The 13,245-nt window shown below is 41.4% G+C and overlaps 1 protein-coding gene across 3 annotated transcripts in view; it reads left to right on the forward strand.

Annotated features, from left to right (window-relative positions):
• The window catches only part of FAM120B (family with sequence similarity 120 member B), a 401,073-nt gene that overhangs the window by 359,779 nt on the left and 28,049 nt on the right, over positions 1 to 13,245 (forward strand). For all 3 annotated transcript variants that reach the window (XM_082251418.1, XM_082251420.1, XM_082251419.1), the window contains exons 9-12: positions 6,627 to 6,758; positions 8,766 to 8,873; positions 9,004 to 9,075; positions 10,012 to 10,066. In XM_082251418.1, the coding sequence (XP_082107544.1) occupies positions 6,627 to 6,758; positions 8,766 to 8,873; positions 9,004 to 9,075; positions 10,012 to 10,066 (367 nt within the window). The remainder of the gene's footprint in view (positions 1 to 6,626; positions 6,759 to 8,765; positions 8,874 to 9,003; positions 9,076 to 10,011; positions 10,067 to 13,245) is intronic.

Below are 13,245 nucleotides of genomic sequence, written 5' to 3' on the forward strand. Positions count from 1 at the left end.
TATCACCTATTAGTATCAGTACTGATCATCCGTACCCATCAGTACAGTATCAGTATCACCTATCAGTATCAGTACTACTCATCAGTACCTATCACCTGCCTGTCACCTGCCCATAAGAGTACCCGAGTACCTGTCACCTGCCTATCGGAGTACTCGAGTACCTGCCACTTGCTCATCAGTACCAGAGTACCTGTCACCTGCCCAGCAAAGTACCCGAGTACCTGTCACCCTTCATACAGCCACCATGTCTAAGTCCAAAAAGGTTAACATACGTCGTCCGTTTAAACCTAAATACCGGTGTTATGGCAGCAGATAGCTGCCATAACCCTGGTATTTTTTTAAACGGTGGACGGTTGGCTTTCCGATAAGGGTGGTCCCAGCGGCAGATTCGCCGCGGGATCACCCTTCCGGGGTGGCGGAAGAGGTGCCCCCCCCCCCTCCCGCTGCATTCTGGTCCTTTTCCCCGCTTACCGGACCCGCCGGCAGCGGGGAAAACGATCCGGTCCCAGATCCTCACAGACAGGATGTCGAGTGAGGGCAAGCTTGCCCTCACTCGACTCTATGGTCTTGGAGGACCGGAGCTACGGCAAACGTCGTTGCCTAGCAACCAGTTTAAAGGTCCCTTTTTTTTTTTTCATTTTATTTAATTTTTTTTTAATTTTTTTTTTTTATTTTTTCTATCTTTTAGTGTACTTGTGAGATCTGAGGACTTTTTGACCCCAGATCTCACAAAAAAGAGGTCCTGTCGTGCCTTTTTCTATTACAAGTAATGTTTAAATTTCTTGCAATAGAAATAAAAATGATCAAATTTTTTTTTTTAAAAAAAACAGTGTAAAAATAAAAAATAATAAATAAAATAAATAGTAAAAAAAAAAAAAAATTAAAGCGCCGTGTCCCCGCGAGCTCGCGCGCAGAAGCGAACGCATACGGAAACCCCGCCCACATATGTAAACAGTGTTCAAACTACACATGTGAGGTATCGTCGCGATCGTTAGAGCAAGAGCAATAATTTGAGCCATAGACCTCCTCTGTAACTCTAAGATAGCAACCTGTAGAAATTTTTAAAATGTCGCCTATGGGGATTTTTAAGTACCAAAATTTGTCACCATTCTGTGAGCGTGCGCAATTTTGAAACATGACATGTTGGGTATCTATTTACTCGGCGTAACATTATCTTTCACATTATGGAAAACAATTGGGCTAACTTTACTGGTTTCTTATTTTTTAATTAAAAAAAGTGATTTTTTTCCCAAAAAATTGCGTTTGGAAGACCGCTGCGCAAATACGGTGTGATAAAAAATATTGCAATAATCTCCATTTTATTCTCTAGGGTCTCTGCTAAAAAAAAATATATAATGTTTTGGGGTTCTAAGTAGTTTTCTAGCAAAAACAACTGATTTTAGCTTGTAAACACCAAATGTCAAAAATAGGCCTAGGCAAGTGGCTAGGATGCATGATGATGCTCCTTGGATGTTTAGGCCCCTCTATATGGCTAGGCTGTGAAAAAGTCTCACACATGTGGTATTGCCATACTCAGGAGGAGTGGCAGAATGTATTTTGGGGTGTCATTTTTGCGATGTACATGCTATGTGTTAGGAATATCCTATAAATTGACAACTTTGTGTAAAAAAAAAAGTTTTTATTTTTTTCCCACATTTTCCAAAAACTTGTGGAAAAAAATGACATGTTCAAAGGACCCATAATGCCTCATAGAATATACGTTGGAGTGTTTGCTTTCCAAAATGGGGTAATTTTGTGGACTTTTCCATTGTATTGTTGCTCTAGGGCCTTGAAAAGTGTGATAGGTAGTAAGAAAGTTTTATGTGTATTTATGCTCCTAAAACGCCTTATGGTGCTACTTGGACGTGGAGTCTCTTTTTGTGGCCAGGCTGTGTAAAAGTCTCACACATGTGGTATCACCATACTCAGAAGGAGTAGCAGAATGAATTTTGGGGTGTCATTTTTGCTGTGTACATGCTATGTGTTAGAAATAGCTTATAAATTGACAACGTTTTGGGAAAAAAAAAGAAAAAAAAATGTTTTCTTCATTTTCCCAAGAATTGTGGGAAAAAATTATAACTTCAAAAAACTCACCATGCCTCTTACTAAATACCTTGGACTGTCTACTTTACAAAAAGGGGTCATTTGGGGGGTATTTGTACTGTCCTGACATTTCAGGGCCTCAAGAAAGGAGATAGGCCATCAGTACATCTGGTGTGATCAATTTTCAGTAATTGGTACCATAGCTTCTAGACTCAATAACTTTCACACAGACTAAATAATATACACTAATTTGGGTTAATTTTACCAGAGATATGTAGCAGTATAAATTTTGGCCCAAATGTATGAAGAAAAATTAATTTTTTGCAAAATTTTATAATAGAAACTAAAAAAAAGTGTTTTTTTTTGCAAAATTTTTGCTCTTTTTTTGCTTATATCACGAAAAAAAAAAACCCCAGTTGTGATCAAATACCACCAAAAGAAAGCTCTATTTGTGTGAAAAAAATGATAAAAATTTTGTTTGGTTACAGTGTAGCATGACTGAGCAATTGTAATTCAAAGTGTGAGAGTGCTGAAAGCTGAAAATTGGTCTGGGCAGGAAGGGGGTCTAACTGCTCTGTATGGAAGCGGTTAATTTACTCATAGAACCACTTGCAGAAGCTGTGAGGTCCTCGAGGGCCGTCAGGGGATTTCGAATAGGTTCACGCCACCACGTGGTCAATCTCTTTGCAGATGATGTTATCATCTTCCTGACGGACCCTGTTCGATCCCTGAAGGCCACTCACGAGATCCTTCAATGCTTTAGCCTCGTATCTTACTACAAGGTCAATTTCTCCAAGTCCCTGATTTTGCCAATGTCCGTCCCCCCACACTTATGTACTAAACTGCGTGACCTATATCCCTACACATGGAAAACGCATAGCACTCCATATTTAGGTATCCACCTAACCCCTAAGGTATCCCAGTTGGCCAATGCTAACCTGCCACCCTTGATCACTAAGATCTCTGCTGAAAGTCACCGTATATCTAAAACTGAACTCACCTGGTCGGGCCGCCTTGCCTCGTTCAAAATGATCCTCTTGCCCCAAATTCTTTATATTTTCAGATCACTGATCGTACCCATTCCACGTAAATATGTTTTGCAGCTTCAGGCCGCTCTGAAGGGATTGGTGTGGAGGGACAAACGACCGAGGAGCACCCATAATCTGTTGGTCAGGCACTGGTCCGCGGGGGGAATGGGTATGGTGGATGTTGGTGACTATCTGTTGGCCTCCCAGTTGGCCCAGCTGCATTCCTGGGTGTCCTCGACACACGGGACCACCTGGAGCGCAATAGAGGCGGAATTCTGTACCCCCTTGTCCCTGCGGTTGGTGCTCCTGGCTGACAGGTGGAGGCCTTTCCCTTTACGAGACTTGCCGTTGGCGGTCCAGGCCTCCCTCCTGGCATGGAGGAAATTTGCCTCGCTTCCATTTAGGCCTTCATGGTTGGTGAGAGTCCTCGTTCCGCTCAAGGTTTTAGAACTGGTGATACCACACGTTTCTCTTGGGAGCTGGACGGGGCGGGGTATGTCAACCATAGATGACCTTTTGATCAAAGACTCCCTCAAGCCTTTCCCCCAGCTGCAATGTGAGTTTGGGCTCCCTTGCCATGAATACTATTTATACATCAGAATTGCACACCTGCTCCGCACATTATCGTCTCCGCATATCTATCTGCCCTCTTCTGGCTGGTTGTATCTCATAGGGGCCTCGCGCTCCGCTAAGGGGACTTCCTTGTTTTATAACTGCTTTCAGCAAAAACTGGACTTTTGCAAGACTCCCCCCTTGGAGAAGTGGGAGGCGGACTTGGAGGAAAAGTTTACGGATGACCAGTGGCGCACTGCCCTCCGCTCCATCAGGTCTGCCTCCTCCTGTGCCAACCATTGGGAGCTCTCCCAAAAAATAAACTTGAGATGGTACCTTACCCCCTATCGCCTCTCTAAGTTCGTCCCAGAGTACTCGCCTTTGTGCTGTAGGGGCTGCGGAGAGACAGCCAATATCAAACATGTATTTTGGTCATGTAAAAATCTAACTAGCTTCTGGAACAAACTTTTTACAGTTATTTCGGCCATTACGGGAGTGCTCACCCGCCCCTCTCTGGCACTGGCGATCTTAAACTTGGGTATTGACCGCTTCCCCAAGGACTGTTGGAACGTGGTTACACACATCCTCTTAGCTGCAAGGAACACCATAGCCCGACAGTGGAGGGCAGATGAGACACCCAAGGTGTCTGCGGTACTGGAACTAGTAAAGACTAATCAGGCATATGAGGGGGTGTTGGCCCGCAAGGCGGGTAGAGGACAGGAATTTGACACACAATGGTCCCTATGGCATTCCTGGTTATCTGGTAACTGAGATCTCTATTATACTTATGTAACGGTTCAATTCTTAGAGTACCTACGCTGAAATGTGCATTATGACTTCCTATGAGCTGACCCCCCCCCCCTATCCTTCCCTTTCCTTTTTCCCCCCTTGCTCCCCCTCCCCACATGTTATATTGCATTCTTGTTCTTTTCCAGACTCGGCAGTGGGTGCTCATAACTCGAGTAGTGCTAATCTCGCTGACTATGTTAATATCCGCAAATCCCCTCAGAGTGGACACATAACCCTCTAGCTGTCTCCCTTTCTCTCTCTCCTTTCCTCCGCTCCCCATTCCCTTACACTCCTCTCTATCCCTCTCCTATCCTCCCTCCCCCCCCCTTTCTCCTTCTTCTTCTCCTCCTATCTTCTTCCCCTCCTCCCCTTCCCCTTCCTCGCCACCTCTCCCATCTACCCTTCCCTCCCTCCCCCACTCCACTCCCCTCCCCCTTGTGACTTGATCACCCCCCCCCCCCCTCTCTCTCCTTTCCTCCTCATTCCTTCCTTCTTCCTCTTCTACTTCCTCCCTCTTCTTCTCGCTCTTCCTCCTCCCTCCCTCCTCCCCCCCTCTTCTTCCTCTTCCTCTTCTTCTTCTTCTTCTTCTTCCTCTTCTTCTTCTTCTTCTTCTTTCCCCCCCTCCCCCCTTCCTAAAAGAGCACTACCCTGTTACGGCTATCATGTTCCGCTCATGTATAATGCTGTTATCAATGGTATTAATGATATCTTATCTCATTGTTCGCAACATTGTTGGGTCTGGACTGTTCAAGTTGTACCCTGAATGCAAATGCAAATGTATTTGTTATCTATCATTTTATACTGGTTTGTACTATCTTGCTGTATTGTGAAATTTTCTTTCAATAAAAACTAATGAAAAAAAAAAAAATACCACCAAAATAAAGATCAATTTGTGGGAAAAAATGGACATCAATTTTATTTGGGTACAACGTCGCACGACCACGCAATTGTCCGTTAAATTAGCACAGTGCCGAATCGCAAGAAAATGGCCTGGTCATTAAGGGGGAAAATCTTCCAGTCCAGAAGTGGTTAAAATGCCAAAAACTAAAAATCTTTGGCCAAGAAAACAGGCAAACATACAATTTTATTCTATTGTCTGTCAGTGTCCAATCATAAGTATATTATAACTGAAAACAGAAAAAAATGGTATGTAGCCCTCTTGTATTGTATCGCTATATCTACAAGCAAGTAGAGATTGCTTATTCTACTTGCTATTTTGGCTTACATGTGCTTGTGGATAAAATATATATACATATATAGATTGTAAGCTCTAATGAGCAGGGCCCTCTGATTCCTCCTGTATTGAATTGTACTGTAACTGTATTGTCTTCCCCCCACACTGTAAAGCGCTGCACAAACTGTTGGCGCTATATAAATCCTGTATAATAATAATAATATATATTCTAATATATAATAATTATAATATATATGTGTGTGTGTGTATGTATATATATATATATATATATATATATATATATATATATATATATATTTAATTTGATTTTAAACTTTCCTCTAAGTCTGTCATATCACTTTTTTGAATATATAATATAGATTTTGGTGTTGGCAGTCAAAGTCAGGTTTTTGTTGATATTTACAATAGACTATCGGAGGTCAATCAAAAAGAAAGGTACCTAGATGATTCCTTTTTGTAGTCAAATGAAATGTTGATGTAGTTAAGCCAAAACCTGAGTGCTAGTACAATAAATAATTGGTGGGGGTGTAATAAAAAATGAATTATTGATATGATTACTCATCGGTGTGTGTCTATCAAAAATGAAGTACCAGTGTGGAAAACTATTGGGACTGGTTCACACCAGAGGCAGTCCAGTGCATTTTTAATCTGCATCAAAAAGCATTCACAGTGCTGTTTATGCATTCCAATGGCCCCAGTTCACACCAGTGCAATGCGCTCCAGTGCAATCAACTAAAGTACAACATACAGCATTTTTTTCTGTATGGAACGCATCTGGAATGGGCCAAACGCATCAAAAATGTATGAATGCACATGTCCGGAATTGAGATGAAGAAAAAAAAAAGGGGAAAAACGCACCAAAGAGCATAAAAAAATTGCCAGAACGCACCAAAAACAGGCATGCAGAAACACATCTGGAATGCAGAATTTGGGGTGTGAACTGGTCCTTCATGCGGATCAGTGATACAATTGGGAGTATAACCTATTGCTTTTTTGCTTGTGTTTCTTTTTCTCTACAGTGAGGTCCAGTTCTGGGACTTCAGGTAGCTCGTTTAGCAGACATCAGCAATCTGAATACAATCCTCAGTATGAATATCATTCTGAAAGACACCAACAGTGGAATGTTCAAAGGCAACAAAAAAACCACAGAGGTATGATTGTAAACATTTTGTGATAAATAGTAAAAGTGTTTGCCACAATAAATAAAATCACAATACTGTCAAAAAAAAATCCAGTCTACATTAATTACAAAAAACAGCATTGGCATACATTTCCCCATGTCATTGATCTACCCATATAAATCTCCTACTTTAGTCATTCAGGAATTTGTCCCAGCAAACTTGACATTGCTGTCAGTCAAACTAACCAAATGAAGCACAAAATTAAAAATTTCAATGACTTTTGGTTTACTTTTGACATTTAAAGTGATTATATTATTACTAGTGAATTTCCTGTTAATCAAACACAGGGTTGAGATGAAAGAAACATACTGTACCTGTGATCATCAAGTCTGGTGGCTTGTTTTGAAGACTACATTTTAGATTTTACATTTGTTGTCATACATGACTATAATGTGTGCTAACAGGAATTTTCTTACTGCATATAGCAACAAGAATCAGAATCCCCTTTTCATATTGAAGTGGAAATGAGCTAAAGAAGTGAGGATTTGTCGTATATTATAGGGGGCATTTAGAAATGTTTATTATGCATTTAGTCTTAAATGCTTCTTTAAAATAGCATTGCACTTCCTGGTATTGTGAGGGTGCCAAGGTCTACAGCCTCCTAGCTGTATATCTGTACTATGATTTAAAGTGGAGTTCCGGCCTATTTTACAACTTTAGTGCTTCCTGGAGTGCTTGCTATGCTGATCAACAATTGGGCCTTTTCATTTTTTTTCGGGGATCCCTTACCTTATTTTCAGGGCATTTTTGATTGTACTTCCTCCTTCTCCCTCCTCTGTGGCAAAGGCCACCGAAATCACTTCCGCCTTTGCATTGCATCCTGGGAGCTGTTTGTCATCACTACCAGGAGGCCGGAATCAGGAAGAACTCCCAGAACACTCCCTGGAATCAGGAAGAAGGACACAGCAGATTACACTGCGGCTTCAGATGCCCACATCTAAGATGGCCGCGCCCAGACAGCGTTTTTAAAAGTAAGATTTAGACTAAAATCCAATACTGTACACCTTGTAAGTATGAGAATAGCGGTTCTGTAAAGGGCAATGGATTAGTATTATAGGGGTATTTTTTGTTAAAAAAGGTATTTGAGGCTGGAACTCCGCTTTAAGGTGCAAGTCTCTGAAGAGTTGGAGTGAGATTTGGTGATATCTGCTGTTTTTCTTTCATGGCAATGCTAGGTACACACGAATTGAATGTCCGCTGTTCGCATGAGAGTCAAGTGTGACCATCTCTCAATGTCCAGGGAGGCCACGGTCCACAATTAAAAATGGTCCTGTGCATCTTCTGCTCTGATTCAGGTGTGAATTCAGGCTAAAATTCAGACCTGATTTGCACCAGAACCTGTGAACAGGGACGCACTGGAGCCCAGGCACGAACCAACGGCCGGACATGTGTGAACGGAGCCTTACAGCACAAATTTATACTTAATATTAGCAGTCCTTTCCCCCTTTAGAGAGTGTTACTTGCATGTCTATTGTAACTCAGTAGATTGTAGCAGTAATGATCATTGCACAAATGGCTAGAAGTATGATCTTTGCCAAACCTTTGTATTGAAAATATCACTGAATGAGCACTTGTATTTTGGTATATAGTTTTGTTAATGCTTATCACATTAAGGACATATTGATACCATAAAGGATTTGTTCACCTTTTCAGAAAAAATGAAAAGGTGAACTAACATCATACACCATCCCCACTTCACCCCCCGTCCTTGCTGTACTTCCCTCCGTGAGTGATGAGTTGTCAGTGCCCATGTAGCTGGTGCAGCAATCTGGGGATTTAAAATCCCCACTCTTCTCCCTCTTTTTCTGCAGTGCTTCTGGGATGGAAGTCCGTCCTGAGGAAGATGAGCTTATGCCTCTTCAAAACTTTAAAAAAAAAAAAATCATCTTTCAAACCCCCCAAGTGCTGCTTTATGTTTTGGATGCACTTTATATAAATAAATGTCATTAATAGCTTGTACTGTATCCTTTTTGTCAGGAGGATTTGGTAACACCTTCTCTAGAGAAAATCAGTTTCATCAGTATGCCGGTTCCAATGAACAAAGAGAGTCGAGTAATTTTTACAGACCACAATCAAGCCACCAAGGTAGATCAGTAAGATACCTTCTCAGAAATAAACACTGTCCAATGACTTTATATGTTGTGGAAACAATGCAATTTTAATGCAAGTCCAGGTATTCTTAAGACCACTCATTTGTTGAATTTGTGTTACTTAGAACCACATGCACACTTTGAAGACACAGAAGATCCTTACCAAGGAAATTATGAATATGGCAGACGTAACACAGGTAGCAGTTCATGAACTCTAACATGGTTTATTGTTCCCATAGACCGCACTTGGTGGACTATGGTCCCCTGTGATAAATGGGGTCGCAGGATGCATTTCAAGGACTCCTCCCCTTTATCTAACCCACAATAATTCTTTGTGTATAAGCTGTGAATAAGTGGGTCTACTCAATAGAGCAGCTTTTATCAATCTTCTAACCCCAGAGGAATCATAAAATAATTTTCAGGTATCGGGGAGCCCTTGCTGAAACAAATTATTTGTGAGTCAGTGGAAAAAATGTCAGCAAGCAAAATGCCCCATTAGAGTTGTAGTCAGGATGCCTCTGGTCCTTCCAGAAAGGAGGTCAATTAGTCACACATCAAGGAACTCCTGTCAACATCTGGAAGAACCGTAGGGTTCTTCAGGACCCTGGTTCACAATGACTGCCATAGAGGATAATGGCGAATGTGAAGCAGATCTACCCACAGCAGCTTGAACCCTTTACAGAAGTACTGCTACTGGCAGCAGTAAACACAAGTTCATATTCCGGGAGCAGAGAGGTCCTTCTTGCTAGGCCTGCAGCTGCCTATTTTCAAACATTTTGTTATTAAAGGCCTATGAACATGGATGTAATTGTAGGGCATTTGGTATACAGCATAAACACATCTGTAGAAATGGTGCCTGGGAGTTCTAGATTTTTAGTTTTATTTTTGGGTGGGGAAAGGTTTTACCAATACTTACAGCACTCTGTGGGTTGCAGCACATCCCAAAGCATATACCATATGTTGGATTGTGATGTGATTAAATAAAAAGCCGCATATCTAGTTTTTGTTTAATTGCGATGCATTGATAGCCCATTTTATTAATTGCAATGCAAAGCCTGCAAATAGCAGTTGATGCTTAGAAGTACCTTGTCATAATTAATTTCCTTTCGTTTATTCCATTCTTTATTTATCAGGACAAAGACCATGGCATAGAGGCAAAAGGGGAAGAGGGCACCAGTTTTCTAATCAGTACGTGAAATTGTTTGTATTTAACTATATAAATACATCTATATAGTATGTTTTTTTAATAGGTATTATTGACTATAGGTGCTGTCATAAGCTGCATTTATACTTTGCTCTCTGCTAGTATTTCTGTGCAGCAAGTCATTAAAATACTTGAGCTTGATGTTCCTGTCATTTTCATTGTTGTGAGATATCTTGACAACTGACAAATCTATAGGAAGGTGACAGCATTACAAAATTGTAACTACTGGGTAGTAGCAGCTGCAGAGAGAAACTTGGGTATCCGGTGATATTTTACATTCCAGATCGTCTCAGTTTTCCTTCATATAATATTGCTAGGCAACAAGGAAGAGTTCCTCTCCCTTACTACCCTTATATTTAATGAATGACAACAGTCAGAAACTCAAAATACATACAAAATAACTTGCCTACAGCGTAGATCAAAGAAACATTGGCATAGCTTGTCATGAGTAAAGAAATATTACATGCATTGTTTAACTGTGAACTATTGTACCGTAGTTTTGGGGCATGCACATTTTTCAGCCAGATCAATAGTGTTTGGCATCTGAATGTCAGCATTGTGAAATCTCAATGCAGGAGAGGTAGCTTCCAAAACAGTTGTAAAGCCCAATTTGAGAGGTGCAATCTTGCAGGGGATGATTGGTGTTATGAATTAGAGTTAGGATAAATTTTAACTAGGAGCACAAAAAAAGAAAAAATGACATATACTGTATGCTGTAGATTGGCATTAACACAGCCCCCTTGTAACATAGTTCTTTACCTGTTGCTCCTGGCAGTAGATTTTATTTGTAGATGTTATATTTCCCACTTCCTGAAGGAGATAGACGATGCTGCTCATGCTGGAGTAAAATTACATGCCAGCATTGTGTGTATAGGGTAGTCTTAGAACAACCTGATCCTCCTCTTGTCAGCCTACCACGGGTCAGCTCCGCCACCTCTGACCATTCAAGGACAACCTCTTAACTAGCCGATAAAGTGCGGCGTGTTCCATAGTCATTGTTCTCAATGTCCCACCTAGTGACGGAAACTGGGTGGGGAATCCCTGGCTCACATGAGGAGGATCCAGTAAAGGAAAATTACTGTAAGGAAAAAAAATTCCATATTCCTGGACCTCCTCATGTCAGTCTACCACGGTATGTAACAAGCAATGTCCATCAAGAAGGGAGGGAAACCACCACAAAAAGGGAAAGAAAACACCGAAACCTAAAGGCTACTAAACAATTTATTGCCTGACAGCCGCTACAATGACCGTAGAACCAAATGCCTCTATGGGCCACATTCACCCTGTAGTGGCGAATAAAAGTATTCGATGCATTTCAGCTTGCTCCTCTGCAAACTACTTCAGCCCGAAACCTAAGCATATGCCACCTTAGAGGACATCATGCCTTGTATAGAATGCACGTTCACCTCTAAAGGGGGTGGAAGGCCCAGAGATTGGTAAGCCATTTGTATTGTATCGATGATCCAGGAGAACATGAATTTTGAGGGAACAGCCAACCCCTTCTTTGGACCCATGGTATAGACAAAAATAATTTCCTGCTTACAGAAATCCTTAGTTCGTTCCAGGTAGCCAGAAAAACAACTAGGTCTAACTTCTTCTATCCATCCTCTGAACCATCTTCCAGTAAGGCTGGGAATATTGACTTACAATTTATATGAAATGAGATAGAAACTTTAGGAGATAAGTTTGGCACCAGTCATAGCACAATTCTGTCTTGAAGCACCAGATGAGAAGACACACAGCTCTGACACTCGCCATCAAGAATATAGTCCTCAGAGTTAGATGGAACAAAGAGCATGTGGAAAATTAATCAAACAGAGGAAGCAACAAACATTTCAAGACTCAGGATTAATCCCACTTAGGGAAAAAAGAGCTCTGATCTTGATAGCTGCTTTTAAGAAGTGATCAGCTAAGGAAACTAAGGCCCACTGTCCTCTTGTTTGACATGGCCAATAGAGCCGAGACTTGGACTCTTAATTAATTGTAAGCTAAGCTGCTTTCCAGACCCCTTTGCAGGAACTCCAAAATATTGATACTGTAATGACAGGGATTTCCAGTTCTCTGCCGAAATGCGCTGGAAAGCCTTCCAAACTCGATGGTAGGTAGAGTTGGTCCGTTTCTTTCGGGCCTGCAGTAAGATGTGCACTTCACCGTCAGATAAATCTAACTGGCACAGAGATCTCCTTTCAGTTTCCATGCTATTAATTTCATCCTGCTGGGGTTTGGATGAAACACCCCCTTCTGAACCAGGAGATCCTGACATGAAGGTAGTGGAAATGGCTGACAGGCCTTCATTCTTCACACCAAAGGAAACCACGGTCATCTGGGCCAAAAGGGGAGGATCACTATAGCGGAAAATTTCTTGCGCTGAATCTTGAGTAGTATTTTGACAATTAATGGAGTCGGAGGAAAAATCCACGCCTTTGGACAAGGCATCCTGGCCCGACAGGATGCCTCTCCACATATTAACATTAAGTAAATATCCTGTGTGTGTGTGTTAAAATATATACAGTATCTCACAAAAGTGAGTACACCCCTCACATTTTTGTAAATGTTTTATTATATCTTTTCATGTGGCAACACTGAAGAAATGATACTTTGCTACAATGTAAAGTAGTGAGTGTACAGCTTGTATAACAGTGTAAATTTGCTGTCCCCTCAAAATAACTTAACACGCAGCCATTAATGTCTAAACCTCTGGCAACAAAAGTGAGTAAACCCCTAAGTGAAAATGTACAAATTGGGCCCAATTAGTCATTTTCCCTCTCTGGTGTCATGTGACTCGTTAATATTACAAGTTCTCAGGTGTGAATAAGGGAGCAGGTGTGTTAAATTTGGTGTTATCACTCTCACTCTCTCATACTGGCCACTGGAAGTTCAACATGGCACCTCATGGCAAAGAACTCTCTGAGAAACTAAAAAAAAGAATTGTTGCTCTACATAAAGATGGCCTAGGCTATAAGGAGATTCCCAAGACCCTGGAACTGAGCTGCAGCACGGTGGCCAAGACCATACAGTGGTTTAACAGGACAGGTTCCACTCAGAACTAGCTTCGCCATGGTCTACCAAAGAAGTTGAGTGCACGTGCTCAATGTCATATCCAGAGGTTGTCTTTGGGAAATAGACGTATGAGTGCTGCCAGCTTTGCTGCAGAGGTTGAAGG

Source organism: Pelophylax lessonae (genome assembly GCF_965119305.1).
Source record: "Pelophylax lessonae genome assembly, chromosome: 3".
Lineage (NCBI taxonomy): Eukaryota > Metazoa > Chordata > Amphibia > Anura > Ranidae > Pelophylax > Pelophylax lessonae.